The sequence below is a fragment of the Dermacentor silvarum genome, chromosome 1 (assembly GCF_013339745.2).
Source record: "Dermacentor silvarum isolate Dsil-2018 chromosome 1, BIME_Dsil_1.4, whole genome shotgun sequence".
NCBI lineage: Eukaryota > Metazoa > Arthropoda > Arachnida > Ixodida > Ixodidae > Dermacentor > Dermacentor silvarum.
In genome coordinates, this window is record NC_051154.1 from 260,295,065 (window position 1) to 260,317,253 (window position 22,189).

At 45.8% G+C, this 22,189-nt stretch overlaps 1 protein-coding gene across 14 annotated transcripts in view; it reads right to left on the reverse strand.

Moving 5' to 3' along the window:
- Window positions 1–22,189, reverse strand: part of LOC119439862 (cytochrome P450 4V2) — a 335,721-nt gene that overhangs the window by 48,603 nt on the left and 264,929 nt on the right. For 2 of the 14 annotated variants that reach the window (XM_049660271.1, XM_049660272.1), the window contains exon 2: window positions 20,115–20,212. The exons of 9 other annotated variants lie outside the window; for them this stretch is intronic. In XM_049660271.1, the coding sequence (XP_049516228.1) occupies window positions 20,115–20,212 (98 nt within the window). Of the gene's footprint in view, window positions 1–20,114; window positions 20,371–22,189 lie in introns of all 14 variants that reach the window. 3 more of the 14 variants (XM_037704864.2, XM_049660269.1, XM_049660270.1) reach the window with 3 other exon arrangements.

Consider the following 22,189-nt stretch of genomic DNA (forward strand, 5'->3'; position numbering starts at 1 on the left):
TCTAAGTTCCCCGACCTGGTGGTGGACGGCTCGGTTGTGACTGTCACGGCTAGCAAGTCCTCGTGCAAAGTCATGAGTAAGCTCATTGAGGTTAGCCCGGGTCTCGTCCACTTCTCCCATATGCGCAGGAAACCATTGAATTTCAGTTCTCATACTCATAGTGTTTTCAATTAGTTTAGCTGCAACCGCGGCCACGTAGCCTTTATCGAAACCCTTTATAGCAGCTTTCGAATCGCTGTAAATAAAAGTCCATTTATTGTTCCTGATGGCTAGAGCAATTGCCACTTGCTCCGCCACCATGGAATCTTTGGTAAATACAGTGATGGCATCTTGCACCTTCCCTTGAATGTTTGCTACTACGGCAGTATACGCTTCTTTCCTTGTCACCCAGGCAGCATCTACGAAAGCCGCCTGTTGATTGTGCTGTTGTATCTCCCGCAAGAGTGCTGTAGCTCTTGCCTTTCTCCTTTTGATATTGTGCATGTTTCTAGGGAGGGGGGTGGTTCTAATCAGATCCCTAATTTCAGCTCGCAACTCCACTTCATCCTCCTGTGGGCGCCTTGACCTATTTAACTCTGCCCCTATTGTCTGTAGTATATTCCTGCCGGCTCGTGTTTTTGTCAATCTTTCCTGTTGCGCAAGCTTCTGAGCCTCCGCAATTTCCTCTATTCTGTTGTGCACCCCTAGACTCATCAATCTCTCGGTTGCAGTGTTAATCGGTATCCCTAGGGTAGCTTTAATGAGCTTCCTAATCATCGTGTTAAGTTTATTAAGTTCTACCTGAGTCCATTTGAATAATCCAGCAACATAGGTGAAATGACAGAGAGCAAAAGCATGAACTAGCCTCAAAGCACTGTCTTCCCCCAGGCCTCTGTGTCTATTGGTAATTCTCCTTAGTAGCCTAATTACCTCATCGGTTTTATTTGAGATATGCTGTATTGTTAGTGTATTGCTGTATGTGGAAAGGGTGGTGCCCGAAATTTTTTATCAATAGTGGAGGCCTAATGGCAACAATGAGAAGAAGTTCTGTTGGGCTAGTATGTAACTCATTCTGGTAAAAAAACATTAGACCGCAAGAAACACGCCCGTATAGATGCGCAAACCCACATAAGCAATCACCCCCAAAAGACCTAGTCACTGACGCGCTTAGGGGGTCTTTTGGAGTAATTGCGTGTGTGGGTGTGTGCGTGTATGCGCTTGTGTTTTTCGTGCTATAATTTGTGCTTTACCATAATTGCAACAAATGCGTATAATAGGAAAGAAATGTTTGTCTTTTATTCGGCCTCGTCGTGCATAAGCAATGCGTATACGTGCTTTTGAGATGTGGGGATTTCACGTATCTCGAGACGTGTATGGCGTGCCACATAGACTAAAGTGGTCGTGGGCCTAAAATTTGTGGCCATTCGTGGAAGGCTAATGATGGAAATAGAACAGAAACAGATTGGAATAGCTTTATGCTATAGCGTCCCTAAATGGGTACAGTCAGTCAGTTTGTTTGTGTCAAGTGCTCAGCCATTCATTTACCGGAACAAAAAGAACATACACCTGGATCAATTTGCGAATGCTGAAAGGACATGAAAAGGTGGTTTTGACGACAGGACTCCGCATTCAAGCAATGTACAACACATTACCAAAGTAAACAAAAATTAAGTAGTACCATGACGGGCATGATCGCTCTCACAGCCATGGCAGCAAACAAGGATGATCGACTTGAGACTTTCTGATACTGTCACCATCATACATGCGTTTTATTTTAGTTACTCTACGTATATATAAAAATAAGCTCACAGAAGATGCACATGATAAGTTAACTATTGTAAACGCTATTAAGGTTATTTGAGTGAGTTGGATATGGGCTGCGTGTTTATGTATTTATGTAGCAGCAACCTATCTAGCTGGTGCACAGCCATATTCTAAGAAAGTGAAAAAAAATGCAGCTGGCCAGTACCTGTATTTTATTTCATAGCAAACCAAGATTATCAAGTAACTTCGCTTCGCAGTGAGCTCAGTGATATCTTATGGTGTGAAAAGGTTGATGTAGTAACTGGTTTTGTGTTTGTCTTTATTATATTGTGGCTGCTTTAACATGCACATGACAGTGAAATGAAGGCTCATATGGTGGAAGACAGGCCCACACTAAAGTGAGGAAACATTTATTGCCATTTTTTATTTCCATAACAAACCAACGAATAGTTCCTTGGGATCATCTTTGTGAATAATGCCCAAGGTATTCAGCGTAAAACTCCAAGATTGGTATGCTCCATTCACTATTCGAGTAGCCAAATGAATGGCATCTCCAATGAGCACTGTGAAAGAGAGCACGGAAATTTGCAGTCAAGAGACCACAGCAGCTCAGCCTCTGTGCCAAACGTAAAATTGTTCCAGAAGAAAACATCCATACTGGTGAATTGGGTATGCTTTCGCATGTACTATTCAACTCCGCACATCACAAGTAATCTTTCATTCCTTGCCACATTGATCACCATTGTACATGCGTTATTGCAGCGCTGTGTGTGCGCAGTAAAATAACTTGACAAATCAAATCTGTGGTATTTCAGTGCACTGAAAGCAAGTTTGCATGTGATTTAGAAAATACAATGCTACTACATATGGGTGAGCTTAGTATCAGCCGCTTTCTTAACTAGTTGTTCACTGTTACGCGTGAAATATACAGTGCCACCAGGCACTGCTGTATTCCTGCAGGCACCCTAGAACAACTCAGCTACGCACAAACATCCTTTTTCATCGCGAATAAATTAAGGTGGTGCAGATTTTCTGTCAGAATATGCTTATTAGCATCCCTGCGTAGCATTCAAAAAGCGTTTGAAATGTAAGAGTGGATGCTCAACATTGCTGGTGGGACATCTTACATTTATAGTGCACGACCACATCGATGCACAGGCAGGACACCACACAAATACTCGCATTGTGACCTCCCAGTCATAATTCAGGTAGTTTCCTGAGGTTTTCTCTGCTTTTTAGCGATAACCATGCAAAGTAATCTGCAAATTCAAAACTCTATTGAGTTAACTGAGACGCCATGAAAAGCAACAGAACACTGCACGAAAAGCAACATAACACTCAGGTGTACACATTTTTTTGTCACATCAGCGCTTTGTGGAGCAGGTCAAATATATATATATATATATATATATATATATGCACTATTTCTAGCTGCAAACAGCATGCCTTTCACATTTAGAGCCCAGAATGATCAGTGCAAGAGATCTTTAATGTGTCAAACATACATATGGTCCCTTGTCCAATGCTGTGCACACTGATAGCTGTTTGGTGCAACTTGAGTAGCACATTCATAATCAACTACTACATACAACATCTGTTTTGCACCTCTCATTTGATATTTTACCCTCCGACAGAAAAGACGAAAGTACAGACAATTTTTTCACGTCAATGTTCAAAAGTCAAGCAGGTTTTTGCCAGCCCACGTCTCCATTTTCCACACATGGCACTTATTGCATGTTCTGAACGTGCTTTCATTGCCGGTGGTATATCGTCTAATGGGAAAATACTTTCTCAGACAAAGTTTTACCTGTATATTTTTTAACTTACTTATACTTTCTCTCTGATCTACTTGTACAGATACCTTCTTTAGTAGTGGTGTCTGTGCTGTGCCTTCAGTAGTTCTGTAAATCTTGTGAAAGCTGTGAATTCATAGAATAGAAAGTCTATCGAATAGAAACAAAAAACCTGCAGGCAAGAGCATCATCACAGACCAGCTGAGATGGTCTAAATTTTCTACTTTTTGCCACTTGTGGCAGCACAAGTGTTCCCACTCGTGCTGTCGCACGGTTGGGACAAATATGCTCACAAAGGTTTGAGTCATTCATATTCCAAGGGATGAGTTACGGTTGCATACGAGCAACATCTTCCTCTGCAGATATCAAGTATTTAACTACATGTAGCAGGTTCAGCTGCGGGATTACTGGTGTAGCTGAAGTTATGTATCATAAATAGTTTCCGCACACAATCTGATTGGCCAAAAGCATGCAGGAATCGGTTTTGGAGCTATTGGTTCAGTGGTAGCTTTCCACTAAATTGACTGTTGAAGAGGCAGATTTCACTTCATCGAAATGTCCAAGTGAAAATGAGCCTAGAACTCATGACGCCAAATGCAGTCACCATGTATGACTGAAGAACAGGTGACAGAGGGATGAGCAGTGGAATTAATCTCACTAGTGTACAAAGTAGTGTAGCTGCGTTCAGTATTTCAGTGCTGGCATACTAAACACAAAACTTTAGATGAGTTGTTTAGACGGCATAATCAACAAGACCCCTCTAATAAGTGATGGAAAAGGCTAAATAAAAAGCTGCCGCCTCCGGTACTGTGATTGGTCTATAATATGCATTCTCAGGTGCAGCGGATACAGTCCATAGATTGGTTTACATAGAGGTATGAAATGTGGTAACTGCATTACGTGATAAGATTTAAATAAGACCAGCTGAATGCCGTATAGAACATCTTTCATGAGGTCTAGTTGGTGCGACATGTCTTCATATTAGAAGTTGTGCTGTTTCATTCACACACACACATGTACGTAAACGCAAGGTACGCATACAATTTGCGTTTACGTGTTACTGTGTGTGTCAAATGAACAGCACAACTTATACAATCAATACATAACTACGAATAATTTTTTGTGTTGGACTAAGTCCTATTAGTTACGCCATGATTTATTTTTCTCACATGCAGCAGCTCAACTGCGTATACATAAGTTAAGCTGAGGTTGCTAATCTAAGGTGGGCTTAGGTACCAATTCCAGAATATGATAAAATAAGAAAGTGTCCTTGTGTATGGGCCTAAAATTGGTGGTATGAAATAATCTTATCTGACTGGGTAGCAAAGTTGCGTCAAAATAAAAATGCAGCACACTGACCAAAACAGTGTGGCTAATATAATATAGGGAGCAGACATTCCGCCGGCAGTCACTTGAGAATTTTGCCACCATTTCATCCTCATTGACTAGCTTCGATCACATAACTAATGCTGACCTAATTATGAAAATTTGTGTTCGTAATATTCTCATAAAAGCCAATGGGCACCCTTTATATTCTTATAGCAGCCTAATTCTCCGACGCAATGCACTGTGACCATGAACATGCTAAAGAATGACAAGAGGCGAGGTACCTTTTTCCAATGTCTGGCAGCGCAGCTGAACGCGCTTCAGTTAATGAGTGGAACTGTGGCCTGTGCAAAATAAAGATCAGCAAAATGGCCACTAAGAGCGTCCAACATCTTACACTCACGAATGATAGGTAGTAGCCCGCTTACAGCTAGATGAAAGTGCACCGGAAAACACTCAATGTGCATGCTTTGCAGGCACAAGTAAGTTTCTCCCACAATGTTTGGTAAGGACTGTTGGTAGAATGAAAAAGCGAATAGAAAATAAAGCACTTCCCAGGCAGATAATACTGGTACTTGCGATAAATACTGTTAGCGTTAAACTGAATGCTCGTGTCAAAACAGGTGACACGAACCAGAGAATTAAATAGGGTGGATGTACAAAGTAACGGCAAACTTTCGTTTAGATTATTCTGCCTGCATTACTAACGGGACCGTAGCTTGCCAGTGAGGAAGAATTCTAGGCAAAATTTCTTTCATGCGGTTCTGCTGGGTGGTAGCACAATATTTATTTATTTATTTATTTATTTATTTATTTATTTATTTATTTATTTATTTATTTATTTATTTATTCATGTTACCCCTAAACCCCCTCACGGGGAGGGTATTACATAAGGGGGGGGGGGGGCGATACAATCATTTAATGATGACTGGAGGTGGTCACTTACATCATCTAGCGGTTCTTATTACCAAGCCACGACTTTAAGAACTAGTTCAGGAAGGGCTTCTCAGTCTTCAACTTGGCCGTAAGAAGAGCCTCGCATAAACAAGCAAAGATGAACAGGGAAAACCACGTGTAGATATTTAGTAAAAATATACCACTGGAAAAAACACTAAGACATTGGAGACGTGAAGTGCGGCCTCAACTTATTTCAGCGTATTACCAACTGCCCAAAATTCGCACCCGGTTCTTTTTTTTTATTTCAGCATCACTAAGCTCAGTGAGGGTTGCACTCGACATGCAAATATACGGTTATCTTTAAAGCGATAGGTTGCTTTCGCTCCTTCCCCCACTTTGCGGTTAGTTTGTTTCCGTGGTTTTGTGAGAGAGGTATCAACTTGGGCAACTAAGGCATGTGTTGGCTGTTTTTCCGAGCAGACAACACGGGGCATTGGATATGTGCCACTGGGAATGTACCCGCACAGGCAACTTTGTATCTGCGTATGGGATATTGGTTTGTGACCGTTATTGAGCCAGACCCCCAGAATGGGTGGGCCAAGGGGAGACTTTCACTCACCTTCGATAAGCGTCGGCCGAACTCGTACAATAAAAACCAGGAGGAGAGTAAAAAGAGGAGAGTGAAAGCGCAGATGCAGAGGAGAAGGAGAGCAAAGCACTTGGTTGGTTGGCGCACGCGGGGGTGACGTCACGCACTAGGAGAGGAGGAGGTGATCATTGCGACAAAGTTGCAGCCAGGATACTAGGGATAGTGACAATTGCTACGGAGTTTCAACGGGCATGCTGTGGTTACAAGATATACTGTGTCGTGCTTTCATTATTAGGCATCGCAATCACCTTCATCGGAATGCTGCCGCCGGGAAACAAACCCGCGACGTCGCTCTCAGCAGCACAACGCTATAACCATTGAGCCACCTTCACAGATGATCTGATTTGTGTAGCATCTAGTTAACTACAATATGCTGTCTGTTTTGGGAAGCCTGAGGCGGGCGTAAGATCCTTGGATGTAGTGCTTATATGTCAGCTGTGTAGAGTGCATAATGGAGTCTTCATTTGAGGAAAAATAACAGAAAAGTGTGAAAATAGTCACCTGCACAGCATCGAGCGTGTGTACTCCCACGATAGGAATGATGCCCAGGTACACCTTGAACGTCTTGCCTTCGTGTAACTTGGACAATTCAGTAAGGACGCTGAAGACAACTCAAAGCGATGTAGAATAGTAATGTGGCTGACAGTTAGGTTGTGGTACAAATATAGTAAAGCACTAGACCCCGAACCAGGGCAGAGCAGTGCTTCCAGTCGTTCACGTCTCTTGTCACTATAAAGAAACCGAGTACCCGAGCACCCGATTGCGGTCGAGCCTCATTAAAGGCCCACTGCAACGAAATTTCACTTTGGCTAAATTTTTTTAAATGCATAGATAAACCACGGACGCAATCTTCTTAGCAGCCTTTAATCAGCACCTAAAGCAGACGAGACATGCAACTCGTGGTTGTCGCGGTGACGGAAGTGACGCCTAAGAAATTTTCAGCGTGCAGTGGGCAGCCGCAGGCATCGCCTTATCTCGGAGGCCTCGCCGAGGGGCCGCGAGTTAGGTCATGCGTCACTTCCGGCGAACGGTAATGGGGGGTTTTCTCTTTTCAGTTTCGGTATCCAAAAAAGACTATTTTTGCGAGCTACTCGTGACGCTAACGCTCGTTTTTCAAACGTCACATTTTGCATGTAGGCTCGTCTGTAACTACGCTATCTTAAACTAGGCTTTTTACTTACTCCAAAGCTTTGTTGCAGGTAATATTAAAGGAAGTAACCACCTGCCTTTTCGCACGTTATTTTTTTAATAATTTTTGTGGTACACAACGTTTCTTCGCCTCGGATCTCTATAAAGATATCGCGAAGCATTAGAATGCCTTAAATAATGTATTCTATTTTATTCGATCATGATCGTGATCGACCATGACCATGAGAAGGAAATTTACAGTAGAATAAAACTGGATTGGAGTGCTTACGGCAGGCATTGCCTGACTGGGAGCTTACCACTGTAGTTGAAAAGAAAAGTGTACAATCATTGCATTCTACCGTTGCTAACATAAGGGCCAGAAACTTGGAGTTTAACAAAGAAGCTCGAGAACAAGTTAAAGACCGCACAAAGAGTGATGGAACGAAATATGTTAGGCCTAACGTTAAAAGACAGGAAGAGAGCAGTGTGGATCAGAGAGAAAACGGGGATAGCCGAAATTCTAACATTAAAAGAAAAAAAAATGGAGCTGGGCAGGCCATGTAATAGGTAGCATGGATAACCGGTGGACCATTAGAACTACAGAATGGGTACCAAGAGAAGGGAAGCGCAGTCGAGGATGGCAGAAAACTAGGTGGGTTGATGAAATTAGGAAATTTCCAGGCGCAAGTTGGAATCAGCTAGCGCAAGAAAGGGGTAATTGGAGATCGCAGGGAGAGGCCTGCGTCCTACAGTGGACATATATATAGGCTGATGATGAGCCTCTTCGAATGAGTTTCGGTTTAGTTTCCTAGGCGGTGTATGTGTCTTGACGTCACGCTGCTGAAGTTGGGATCCCTACATAGCGACGTTTTGTCACTACATCCAGTTCACTTGGTCGTATTTTATGCTGCTACTTATTTTGCGGCCCGATGTAGCAATATGACAGGCCACCGAGTGAGCCGGAGTGAGTGCGAAACCCTCCAAAATGTCGTGATATTCTGCTCCCACGTGACCGCCTCCTGCGTCATGATGGCATGAGACAAACGCCTCCTTGTAAACTTAAGCGATACTAGTTTGTACAACAGCTATTATAGTAAATTATTTAGGACGTTCTGAGCCTCCCTTACATATATTTCCTGGGGTTTCCATGTCCGGGAACATCATTTATTACCAAAAAAGCAAAATGTCCAAAAATCTCACTTAGTTCTCCTTTAAACAAACACTAAAGATAAAAATAACCTAAGCTGCATTCCCAAATTGTCCTTCTTTGATACCAGAAAAGCCACTATTGCCAAGCGTGGAGGCTTGAAAAGAGAGAAGAGGCACAAAAATGAAAGATGGCGGACGATGCCTCCTTGAAGTTTCTGCACCAGCTCGCCCGGACGTCATGTATTCGGGCGGCGTCGGCTCGGATAAGTTAATTTCTTTATTGATAGAGATGGACAATGGGTGATTTCTATTTCTGTCTAGCATTGGAGGCAGTCAGCATTGGTAGCTAGAAGACAGTTTAGAGCCCAAGTAAGATGGAATGCTTCAGCCACTATCTCTAAGACGTCTCTGAGGCATGACGCTACCTCGGGTCCACAGGAAAGAGCCAAGAAAAGCACATGAAACAGCTGCATTTTAAGGCTTTGCTTGTACGCTCTTTGTTTGTATAGTTCTATACTAATTTGCTATCGCCACTGATGCCTCGCCTTTCGGGCGAAACTGCGACTTTTTAGGTGCACCAGTACGAAGGCTCCGTAGCTGTTCCTGCACACTATAATAAACATTTCATTGATTGATTGATTGATTGATTGTAATAATAAAGAAGCTTTAGCACGAGCAAGTATTATACCACATATAAAAGGGAAAGAAATAAGACGAAACATCAAGAACGAACGCGAGTCAGTTTGTTTGTTTTGCTTTGTATGTAATATTTTGTGGCCTGGGACGATTAGCGTTTGGCAAGAAGCTGCAATGTCACTTAGACTGGAGGCACAGTGACAGCATATCTAAAACATGCTTCGCGTCATGTATGATTGTTTCATACCTGAAAAGACAAATAATATTAAGAGATGAACGTTGGGAGGCTAAACGGAGCAATGCCTTGTTGGCTACGTTCACTCCTCAACCTTACACAAAGGAAAGGGGATGTATGATTGTATATAGATGAACATGTGTTTCTTGAACATGTGTGTTTAAAAGAACAATGGCACGTGGTAAAAGATGATTGCACAGGCCAGTCGATCTTAAAAACCGCATAATGCCCTTAGAACCTTGCGCGCCGATGAAAGGCGAGGTATGTGTTCTAGCATCTTGTCTATAGACCCGCCGTGGTGGCTTAGTGGCGATGGCGTTGCGCTGCTAAGCACGTCGTCGCGAGCTCTATTCCCGGCCCCGGCGGCTGCATAAATGCAAGAAAGCTTGCGTGCTTAGATTTAGGCGCACGAATCCCATGATGGTCAGAATTAATCCAGAGGGCTTGTTTTGGCACGTAGAACTCCAGAACTTAATTTTCAAGACAAAGGCTTGTCGTTCAGTCGTGCTAATGCGACTGACAATGATTGCCACAGTGCAGCAAACTTAGGACCTTCGCAGAAAAGCTGTTCGACGGTTTCGACGCAACCACGTGCAGCGCACACACTGCTGTCATTTATTTCGATGTGAGCGAAGTAACACTTTAAGCTCAACTCTAAGCTACAGCCTACACGGGAGAGTTACATCGCGATGAGTGAGTCCGGCTGGAAGTCGAAGCTGTAGATGTATATTACTCTCATAATTTCACTTCCCGCGTACGTGTATTATACTTGAGCTTTCGCCTTATATGTTTCTATTACTGCCTGCCATGTATGGGGGCGCAGACCTCGTCAAACCTGAACATGGCTTTTTGTTTGCGTTACCACAGTGCCTATTTGATACTGAAATTAAAATTGAGTGATTTATTGATTTATTGATTCGGTGAGTGATTGATTGATTGACTGATATTGGTCCAGAGTGTGCCATGTGGTGCGGGCAGAACTTACAGAAATTACACCACTCTAATATTAACGAACGAGGATACGTCCCCATCATATCCATTGCAGCCATGCACTGAGCCTAGAACTTGCTTTCACCGCCGCCCTTATAGAAAAAATAGCTTCAAATAACCTGATCTCAATGGTGCTACACGTCCTCCAAGGTTAATTAATAGCTTTAAAATAGTAAAACGGGATGAAATACAAGATGAAATACAAGATACAAGATTACCCGTAAACCAAGATCAAAATTACGCCGAAGCAAGCGTGGCTCCAAACCATTCTCCCCTGGCTAAAGCAGTGTGTGGCTTCATTGCGTTATAAAACCGAACGGAAAGACGGCTTTTGGCGATGTTGCCATTCATGATTGGTATCGAGCCGCTTTACGGCGCAGGGCGGCCCTGTAGCCACCAGATTCGCTTAATATTCGTTGATAAACACGCATCCGGGCATCCAAACTGTGGTGTAGTCATCCGGGCAAAGCTGCTTCCGACTGGCCCAGGCCACACGTACAGACCAACAACCACAACGTTATCCAATCCCAATGCCCCGGCAGTGACCTCAGTGCCAGCCGTATCCGCAGCCATTGCAGGACCTACCGACTACTCATAAGCCTCGCTACCATCAGCAGTGCTGCTGTCCATACGAGCGTATTCTGAACGCTAGGCTCAAATGGAGACGAGCTGGCAGACTCAAGGTCCAATAGCGTTGCCATCGCTACCTGCGTACTGTACGCGGCGTTGTAAACAAGTCTCTTCATTCCTCGAGTTGCCGGCCTCCAGCTTTATAACGTCGCGAACCGGGTGACAGTAAATACATGAAAGTCGCCTTTCCTCTTGCGCAATCATGTCTGTATAGCCACAGATGCTAAGGGAAAAAAAGAAAAAAAAAAGGAAAAATGAATGCGTCGCCCACAAAGCCGTCAAGTCGCGCTGCGGAAAAACTGCCCGCCGCCGTGGGCACGTGCGCTCGAACCTTCCCGCTTATTTTGTCGGGCGTTGACACATTTCAGAGAATGCCTTAAGCAACGAGCCCACAAAAGCCAAAAATAATAACAAAAAAGGAAACGAGGTTATTTATAGAGGATTCGGGATAACCACTGTTTTGCAGCTGATTTTTCTCTCTCCCTGCCTCTCTCTCTCTCTCTGTGTGTGTGTGTTTGCACGCGCGTGTACGTGTGCGTGCGTGTGTGTGTGTGTGTGTGTGTGTGTGTGTGTGTGTGTGCGTGTGTGTGTGTGTGTGTGTGTGTGCGTGTGTGTGCGTGTGTGTGTGTGTGTGTGTGTGCGTGTGTGTGTGTGTGTGTGTGTGTGTGTGCGTGTGTGTGCGTGTGTGTGTGTGTGTGTGTGTGTGTGTGTGTGTGTGTGTGTGTGTGTGTGTGTGTGTGCGTGCATGCGTGCGCGCGCGCGCGTGTGCGTGTGCGTGCATGCGTGCGTGAATGTGGACTGCTCAAATAATCGTTAAATTTCTGCTCAACACACGAATATTAGAAAATTCGACTTCAGAAAGTTCATTAATATATTGCATACTTTCTTATTGCAGCAAAAAGTGAAATACCAAGTTTGCGCGTGCAGTCTGCATTGCACACTCGCATAATTCTGTTCGCAGCTCCAGTGAACTAAGGAGCTTCTACATAAAAAACTACTTGTAGATAAAAAACTACGCCAGCTATGAAACAAGGGAATAGCACGTGAACAGATGCGCTATAGATTGCTGTGTCGGTTAAAGGACAGAATCCTGATACCACAACAGATCCTGTTGTTTTAAAAGTATGGAAGCACGGTAAGATCGACTACATAACAAATAGATTTGTCTAAATCGAGGCAGCTTCCCATATAGGCTGTCTAAAAGTGGGGCCATTCTTACTGATTAACAACAAATTACTCAGCAGAAGTGATCTGCCCCGTACGAATTCGCTCAGGACCCGATGCCTCTGCGTAACAACCACGGCCATGCTGCAGCAGAATAATTCGGAACTTCCATCACTCGCACTGGAAGGGTTGTAATCCCGATATTCGAACACAAACGAATATTTAACGATTTCTAATAGTCAATTTTCGAACCCAAAACGAATAAAAAAAAACCGCATTTCCCCGAAGGGGAGTATGAGGAAGTGCGAAGCACGGGGTGATGTATGAGGGGGCGCGCGCGACTAAACTGCAGAGCCGAGCGAAGGAGACGGCAGCGAGAGAGCACGACTGACGCGCCGGCGCCACACACACAACACGTGACGGCGGAGCGAAACACGCCAGTCGGTTGGAGAGGGGGTGAGCGGTGGGGAGAGTACGCACACGAGGGGCTGTTACCGGGCGAGGAGGGAGCTGTCAGCGCGAGGGGAGAGGCGGCGGCCGAGGGTGAGTGCAAACCTAACGGGGGGAGAGGCACACCAGCTGCATGACGCCGTGACGTCACGACGCGGAGAAGGTGCGAGGAGCCGGCGCGGCACGCGCAGCCACGGCGCGGAGGCGCCAGCTGCACAACGCGCCGTGACGTCACGGCGCGGAGAGCGGTGCGGAGCCGGCGCGGGGCGCGCACAGCCACGGAGCGGAGGGCGGAGCGCGCGCAGTCACGTGGGGCGTGACGTCGCTGTGCCGTTGCTACAGACGCTCCTCTCCGCTCCTCGCGCCGTTGCTAGGAGAGAGGAGGAGGAGCGCGGATGCCGGCGGAGTTTTCGGGGTCGCTTAAGAAGTGCATTCGCACTTAATAGCACACTATTCGGTTCGTGTTCGAAATTTCGAATATTCACACACCTCTATATTCTATATGTAAGTATGTAGGCATGCATGTATTTTTGCATGTATATATGTACGGGCAACCACACTAAGCAGCAAACAAGTCAGTGTTGTGCACATTATTATGCTGTGTAGCAGAATATTTGGTTAACCAGTCGATTTCTTTTTGCATGATCGTTCACCTACGCAAACGCTCATACGGACGCCTACGCGGTCTTGCCATACTTCTTTTTTTTTTGCATATTGCAATACTTCCCAAAAGGCAGCGCGTCACCCAGGTAATCCCGTGTATACCCGCATGCAGGTATCGCTCTACCGGCTGCAGAGCTGCTTTGAAACGAGCGAGTGCCACCGCGGCACATATGTTTTTCGAAAGCGGTTGCTCGTGTATATGTGATGGCGAATCTTGACTAAGGCCACAAGTAGCCGCGCGTGGGATAGGAAAAAATGTGGTTGATCCCTCTTATATAGGAATCGGTATAGAACACGAAAGTGAAACGTGTCTTCACAGAAGTAGTGTAATGTTTATTGCACATTGATATATAATGTCTATTGGTGTTTTGTGGCTAAAGCGCCCTTAGGCGTTGATGCACCCACGCTGACGCCTGGTGGCACGTCTCCTCCATCACGACTACCAACGTCGATGACCATGAGCAACCGTCGTGCATATGGAAGCTGCACTACGCTGCACACGCTAGCACAACGCGAAAGACGAAGCACGTAACTGACACACTAATACAACGCGCAAGACAAAGCACGTAACTGAATCGTCACCGAGTCAAATCAGCGCGTACAGCGCGTCGTAATTGCAGCCTCCGCGATCAACTTCAGAAACATTTTCAGAGCTAATTGCGGAGGCCACGCTCCGCTGTGCTGAGTACGGTGAACGCCACCTAGGTGGCGTTGGTAGTGCTTCTTGATGCCAGCGTCCCTTCGAATGCTGGCATCGAGGCGTCGTAGTACTGAGACCACCGAAGCGTTCACTGTCGGTGCGCGTTAAGGCCGGAATACATGGAGCGAATAACCGGCGTCCGAGCGAAGAACTTCGTCGGGCGGCGAACGTCCGACGGCCGGCGTCAAGAAATTTGCCGTCCGCAGCCGATCTGCCTGTCCAAACATTTTCGTCGGGCGAACGCCGCCGCCGGAAGCGTCTAGCGCGCAGCGGTGGACGACAGCCAATCAGGAGGCACTAGTTCCGGTCGCAATGCATGCTGGTGTTTCGCGCGCGCGCGCCTTTTCGCGTCGTCTGCAATCGCGTTGGTGTTGCCGTGTCTGCATGTCTCTGCACCGATTGAGTAGTTCCTAGTATGATCTCTCAGGAATCGCGTTGTATTTGTACATCCCATATCCGCTGATCTGCGAGGAAACAGACAAGCAGTGCAAGCTCTCTACAACAACCTTCAACAGAAATCTTCTGATCTCAGAGGCCACATGCTGTCGTCATGCCTATCTCCCGACTTCCCCGATAGATGGCGTTGGCATCGGATATTTCTTTCGCTAGGCTTAGACGCGTTCGAAACGAGAAGCGATCTCGAAAACTACTCAAGGTTATCCATAATACTCTGTCGTCGAAGCGGCCTGAGACTAAGCGAAAGCCGTTTACGCAGTCATTTGCTTCCAACTAAGTGAATTCTACAAGGACAACGCCAAATTCAGTTCGAAGCGGGCGGCCGGGACCGCCGCCAACACGGCGGCCAACGCGCGGCGGCGTTCGCCGCATGTATTGCAACACAGCAAACATCCTGCGTCGTGTCGCCGCGTCGTTACTTGACGCGTGAAGTTCGTCGAGAAAGTTCGCTCCATGTATCCCGGGCTTTAGTGTCATAATGCAGTACTTCTCTTTTCTGCTCATAGGCGGCGGCACCGCCCCGAGCAAGAGCGCGGGTACACGGAGGAGTGTTAGATATATAAGGCGTGTCTGTGTAGCTCTCTGCGAATGCGTTTGTGGCGCAATGGGTTAAACGCTCGGCGATCTATCGTCGCGGACCGAGAGGTCGTGGGTTCGATTCCCAAATTTTGCATGTTTGTGGAACTTTTTCTTCTGGTTTCTTTCTTTGTATTATGTTCTATGACGTATTTCCGTGACGGAAATACGTCAGTGAAGTCTTGGTGGACCCCGGAATAAAACACTTTCGTGTTAAAAAAAGAAAGAGAGAAGCCAAGGTTGTTTATCGGTCGCAATACTCAAAGTGTGTCGTAGTGCACTCCGTCTCTGGTAAGCACCCATGTGGGCATAACTCGCTAACTCGCGATAATGATCTGGCACGGTTTCTTAAGGAATCTAGACGAGAGCCACTCTTGCAATACGTGACCGCAAGTTCCAATTCCGTCAGCAGCGCACGGAATTAAAAAAAAGCGCGAGCCAGTTTCTTAAAGGGGCCGCGTAACGCAGTTGTACATGCGCTGCCTTTTCAGACCATCGTAAAATATTCTGTGCACACTTTTACGCGCGGTAGCACAGAACTTCTAAAATCAAAGTACTGCGACCCAACATACAAAAGCAAAACATGGCTATGGAAAACGCTGTGGTGGAGGGCTTCGGGTCAACTTTGGCCACCTGGGGTTTTCTAACGTGAACCTAAATCTAGGTATACCTGCGTGTTTTGCGTTTCGCCCTTATCTAAATGCGGCCGTCGGCCGTAGCCGGGGATCCAACACGTGGCCTGGTGCTTAGCAGAAGAACGCCACAGCCTCTGATTGACGTGTTTGTCGAATGAGTCGGGGCTATTGCCTGGCGACGTCTTGTAAGCGCAAAAGAACATGCACATTGAGAAAACACAGGCTCATTGTGTTCTGTTCTCTGCGTATGTAAGCGTTCATTTGCGGCTGGCGAGTTGCCATTCAAAAGACAAAGTTCAGCTTCTGCTCGGGCGACAGGTGCACTGGTGTCACACTGCCCATTCAGAAGCAGAAGGAATGCCAGGGGCTTATCATACGTCTGATCCCAGCGATACGCGCACCGGGGTCATCCAAGAAAATTACACGAAAGGACCGAGCGAGTGCAGGAGGTCGGTTTTAAGCATAGACTTTGTCACTATAGTACTTATAGAGGAAAATCTGACGCTGCTGCGCTGCTGTATGCATGGGAATGTCGGTATATGGTGACATTGAATTGGCATCATTTTCGGAGAGCCAGGACACGTTGAAGACGCGCCTGGCTAACACCGTTCCGTCTGTCACAATGATTCATTTCCTACTGAAACAGCATGTAAAGAGCTCTTTTCGCATAACTATTACACAAAATTATGTTTTGTGTAACTATATGGACTTGTGATTGGATGCCCAATTAAACGAAACGTTAAAAGTATGACCGGGCCGCTATAGCTCGAGGACAGACGACAAGGTCCGCGCTCGCTTTGAAAGAGTTTGTCTTCTGTACCTGCTTTTCTTCGATTCATTCTGCATTGTAGGTATGTAAACTTCATTGAAATGTGTAATATCAGTGAATGACATGCATTTATGAAGATTTTCTTTTAAGGGTGTGTTCTAATGCTGGCCAGCATTACAGACAGTCTCCATAGATTGCTATTGAGGCACACAGGACAGCTTCGATGCCGTGTAATGAAAGGCGTTCCGAACCGTCGACGTATGGAAGACGCTTTTGCGATGTGACGCCACCTCGCAGCAACAAGAAAAAGTTGGGAAAAGCACACACTATTTCTGTATTTTTTGTCCTTGCGCCTGCGAACCTATGAAAAACCCGATGCGACTTACATTAAGGGCATAGGAAAGCGTGTCTACGTTTTCTTGTGCGCAGACGACCTTCCCATCGAGTTTCCAAGCGTTCAGCTCAGCAGCCATCTTGTTTGGACAGGAAAGTAGCATGCATCGTTTTTGACTTCGATGCTGTCTTCGCGAAGCTGTCTACTTTGACGTCTTCGTGAGAATTGGAACGAGACTTAAGATCGCCGCTGTCCACCTAGCCGTCTAATTTGCTGTCTACGGCGAGTATGGAGTAACTTCCTAACAACGCATTATCTGCGTAGCCTACTTCAACACCAGCCAATACAAGCCTCGCACACCCATATACCGTCAGTCCCAGGATGGCACAGCGCACATTAGAAAACTCTCATAAACGGGGGCGTAGATTTCCCTTTGGGTAATATAGCGAGAAACTATTGTTTTAAGGATGTACGACGCTAAAGGTAGGTCAAAGCATGATCTCCAAGATCGGGCTACGCCCATCGCCTAATCTTAGAGGCCATGTTCGAAGCATGGAGCTTCCTAGGAAAATTACTAGAAGGAACTCTGGCGCTGCGACCGTTCAGCTACCATGCGAATGATTAACAGTATTTATGAATTTGTGGTAAATTGAAAAGCGTATAAATTGCCTTCAAACCTGCTTTCGACATTATTTATTACGCTTTATCTTTATAAACGTCCAAGAAATGTTGAGGAGGTGGCTGTAAGGCATCACCTGGTAGCCACCCCTCACTAAGCCAAATTAACAAAATACAGTTGTTTCCCCCTCCTCCTCCAAGAACTCGTAGTTTTCTAAAAGGCAATTAGTCTCCGCGCATATGTGAAATTATTGCGAATTGTTGCATTGATAAGGAAATATCTTGCTGAAAAGGATCACTTTCAAATGACACAAAGTCGTTTGAAGCCAGAAGGACAAAGCTTAGGCAAATCTACGCACTGCCCAACATTCCTACGTTGCCTGAAGTGCCACGCTTGCAGTGCCCGTAGAAACATTAGTGCTACAGTTCCCTCTAGTAAATTTTGTGGAAAATTGTATGGTTCAGAGAAGACCGATGCTCTTGCAAAAAATGCCATCGAGAGAGCGAGTTGCCGGCAACGCGGAATGGCCGGACTGGTTGATACGGAGAAAAATTCCCACCACATGGCTAACACGCACTTATTACGTCACCTTGATATAATTTCAACAAGACACCGACAACGCGAGAACTAAGCAAGACGATAACATGCAAGTCTGATTGCAGCAAATCATAGGGCCCGGCTCTGACTTGAAATTCAAACCTTGCTAACTGGGATTTCACAGAAACCATCGGCATCTTTTTTTTTCTCCATTAAAGTCATGTAGGCGCATTTGGCTCACGATATCCTTGCTCGAAATTCGCAGTTCAAGAGAACCATGAGAATGACAAAAAAATCTTAATTCAGCGTTTTTTTTTTGTTGTTGTTTCATGGGGACGCAGACATATGTCCATGTTGCATGCGCCAAGTTAAAGTGACGGCCTTAATCTCAATTACATTCCCGTGTGGGCAATAGAAGTTGCTTAGCATGTCCTGCACAGGTCATAACGTTCAATTTTTTTCTATCCAAATATTATCAGGGGTGCGCAATTCGGAGTGGACAAGTTTGAAGCGTACCTAGCCAGCACACGTGTTGTGTATCAATATATTTCATCAAAATCGCAATGACGATAGTTCAATAGGCAAATAAGTCGATGAGTAAACCCCACAAAAAATATGTTCAGTTGCTTGTTCGGTTGCCTTTAGTGGCTAGAATGCGCTATAATGAGGAGAGGCATCAACATGACAATAAGCTATATGGGAGTTCGGTTGAAGAACCCCATTCCGAGATGCAATATAACACTGCTAACTACTCTGTTCTAAACTAATACCCACGGTGTTTCACACGTAACGACGTTACGCTGGTGCTCTATACTTTGACAGAGCTAAATCTGGTCAGCGAACTGAATGCGCTACAATCTGCCTCACTAAATATGCGCGGCGTCAGCGTTGTACAAAGGCCCAGCTGACGCCAACCAATTGGGGTTTCAGTTGACAAAGATGGCAGCTGAGTGAACCAGCTTTACTATCAGTGTCTCGAGTTGTAACCAGACGGCATAGCGGCACCCAAGGCACAGGCCAGCCAAAACACAAATTAGATGACGCCGTCTACAGCTCCTCCGTGGAACATTGCGGCAGGTATACAGTGTGTCGTCGACGTCCGTTATAAACACGTGGCAAGTGCACTCTACCATAGATCGGTTATCAAGATAAATTTAAACACGAAGAAGTAAAAAGCAACTGGAATGCATCCTTGCGTTTCTGCGTTCGCTTTCATTCTTAACAGTGACCTAATTCAGGCTCCAAAACGACATTCTTGGATACACCATGCTATAGGAACAGGCTTGTACGTCGCCCTCCCACGTTCTCCTAATTATACTCGTAAAAGGTGTTCTGATGAGTATTTCCGTACTAGCGTTTGAAGAAATTCTGCTGACGCTACGCAGACAAGAGTATTCATGTGTCCGGAAACGTTGGCCATGGTATGTAGGTCAGTGATTTTCTCCCTTTGCAAGTGTATCCACCTCGTTATGAATGTTCTTGTTCGCACTGAGCAGTTCCATCTCCTCATGCAAGGTTTTTGTTTGTTTGTTTGCGCAAAGCAATTGGCCAAATAAAAGTAAAAACTGAGCGAGCTAGGGCAGTTTTCTTGTTTTGCTCTCTCCTTATTTTGTCTTATACCCCGACCGCATCGCAGCAACTGTAATAAGAGCAACTTGTTACTCGACCACTTTGCATAACCAAGTTCACGAAGTTATCATTACCAAAAAGTTTTTCCGTCTTCTCACACTCTTCTTTCTTGTTCCCCTCGCTCAACTTTACTCACTGCGCCTGTATGACGACAACGAAGTGAATGAAATGTAGCACACCTCTTTTTCAGAAAACCCTGTCAGAATATTGTTATGCTTGAGTCGTGCATTTCTCTTACTTTCGAGTGTTTCCTTGTAGTTCTTCACTTTGTTCTTTGCTGCATTAACTTTTTATTACCTACAGCGATGTGAATCCCCCTAGTGGGTATGAGCAATATGGTGAGGCAACAAATACAACAAAACCGTGCTATGATGTCACTAGGCCAGCCCTCCCAAGTGAAGCTTACCTGCTGTGAAGTTCTCTTTGTCCAACCGTCTCCTATTTCCCCATAACGCACAGGCCAGGAACCAGAATGGTATCCAATCCCCGGGTCCCGGCACTGACCTCAGCAGCAGCCACGTTCGAAGCCAAGGCAGGCACCACTTCTTGAAAAGCCATACTAGAAAAAGTAACGCTACCGTCCATGCTAGCGCGTGCGACGTGGCCACAGAAGATAAAGGCGCGACAACAGACGCAAGGTCCAGCAACGCGACCATCGCCTCCTGGAGTTCTTACGCGAACATTCGATTAGGAAAGACTACTCCTAAGCAAGGCACAAGCCTCTTGCTTTGTAACGTCTGCGTGCCGGTGGCACTTGGAATGTTTCGAAACAGGCAGTTCTCTTGCCCTTTAACGCCTACACGTAGACAGAGGGGCGAAAAAATAAGAGAGGCCATGTTTGCGTCAGTAAAGAGCGCATCGCTTGGCAGTCCATGCAGTTATGTCGCAACGGTCAAAAAGCGCAAAATCTGACTGCAAGAAGGCTCATGCAAAGTGTTTTTTATTTTTCAGGCTCATCTTAAATCCTCATGGCGTTCAAGAGCAAACACTTATTCGAGTCGTCAGTACCTAGAAACTTCTGCTCAGCTGTTGCAACTGTTTCAATCACGTATTTATTTCTCACTTTCTTGAGTGGTAGTGCGCAGCGGTAAATACATGGGTAAAACCGCGTCAGCTGTACATTTACCCCTTTTCTTGTGTAATTCTGCACTTTCTTCTCTTTTTTTGAGTATCGCAAGTGGATAAATAAAAGTTGTAGCATAGCAGCGGAAGCCTAGCTGCCGTCATGCAAGAAGGGAGACGTTGCCGACGAAGTGTTTAGCCGAGAACAACGCACAAGAGTTTATTGCACGCATATATAAAGCAAAGGGGAAAGGGGGGGGGGGGGTCATCTGTCGAGCGAACGTAGAAAACTTGGCACATGCGCATTGACAGCGCGACATGACGCGGTGGTTTGATACCGCATTTTAGAACAAAAGTGAAATCTAAACGAGGGTGGTTTTCTTGTTTCATCTACCTCTCTCTCTCTCTCTCTTCATTTTGCTACCGTGACCGCATTGCAGCCGCTGCGTCCGCGAGCCAAGTCCACAAAAGTGTTCGCAAAGATCTCTGTCCTCTTTCTACTCCTCAGATGTTGTAATGTAGAAGGCGTCATTATCTCAGACATAACTTTTTTTCTAGAGCAAGTCCTTTAGTTTATCACTCTTTGTGGCCAACAACTGCGCAGATTGTCTTTTTCGCATTGATTTTCAGGTGGCTTGAAGCGAGGCAACACCGTCCGCGCTATGCCCACAGGTAATAGTGGTATGCAAATGCTGTTGTATGCCGTAGCTATGTCTCCAATCATCGCTGCTCACAAGCGCTACTACAAACAAACATATTGGTGAAACTGGGGTAACATGTTATTGTTGACTATTTTTCAGCACATTCGTCACGTCCTGCCAAAGTAGACAGTCGCACGCATTGGCCGGGTGCCCGAGGGTGTTTTGCGAAAACCGACAAGCAAACTCGGTGTTTGTCTCAAGAAAGTTTTAATGAATGGTACAAGAGTATCTCAGGTCCTCTACAGTTCCCTACGTGTTCTAATAAGCACGACCCGTGGCCGATGACTGCAGCCTCAATGAGTTTGTCGTATTGTGTGCACTGATTGTAGTCGGCAGTAGACCCGGAGCAGCGCCTTCCAATTGGTCGGGCCGGTCCTCTCAACTGTGCCGAATATGCACTGCCGCGAGTAACCCGCCTTGACTGCAGCTCGTGAACGGCCGGAACGCCACTAGCATCTGTGCCCGACTGTCCCAATCACCGTGATGTTATTTGCGACGGGAACGCTCATACATGATTGCTGCTTTGAAAACAACGCTTTGAACGGGTGCTGCATCGAGCACCAGCTATGCTGCGTGTGAGCTTTAAGTGTTCTTGCCTCCAAATTATGTGCACAGACGTTACAGGTCGCCGAGTCTGCGTCGCGAACGCTGCAAACTGCGCGCAAACTGTAACGGGGCAGACGTTAGTTTAGCCGTTAGTACGTGAAGCTCGAACCTG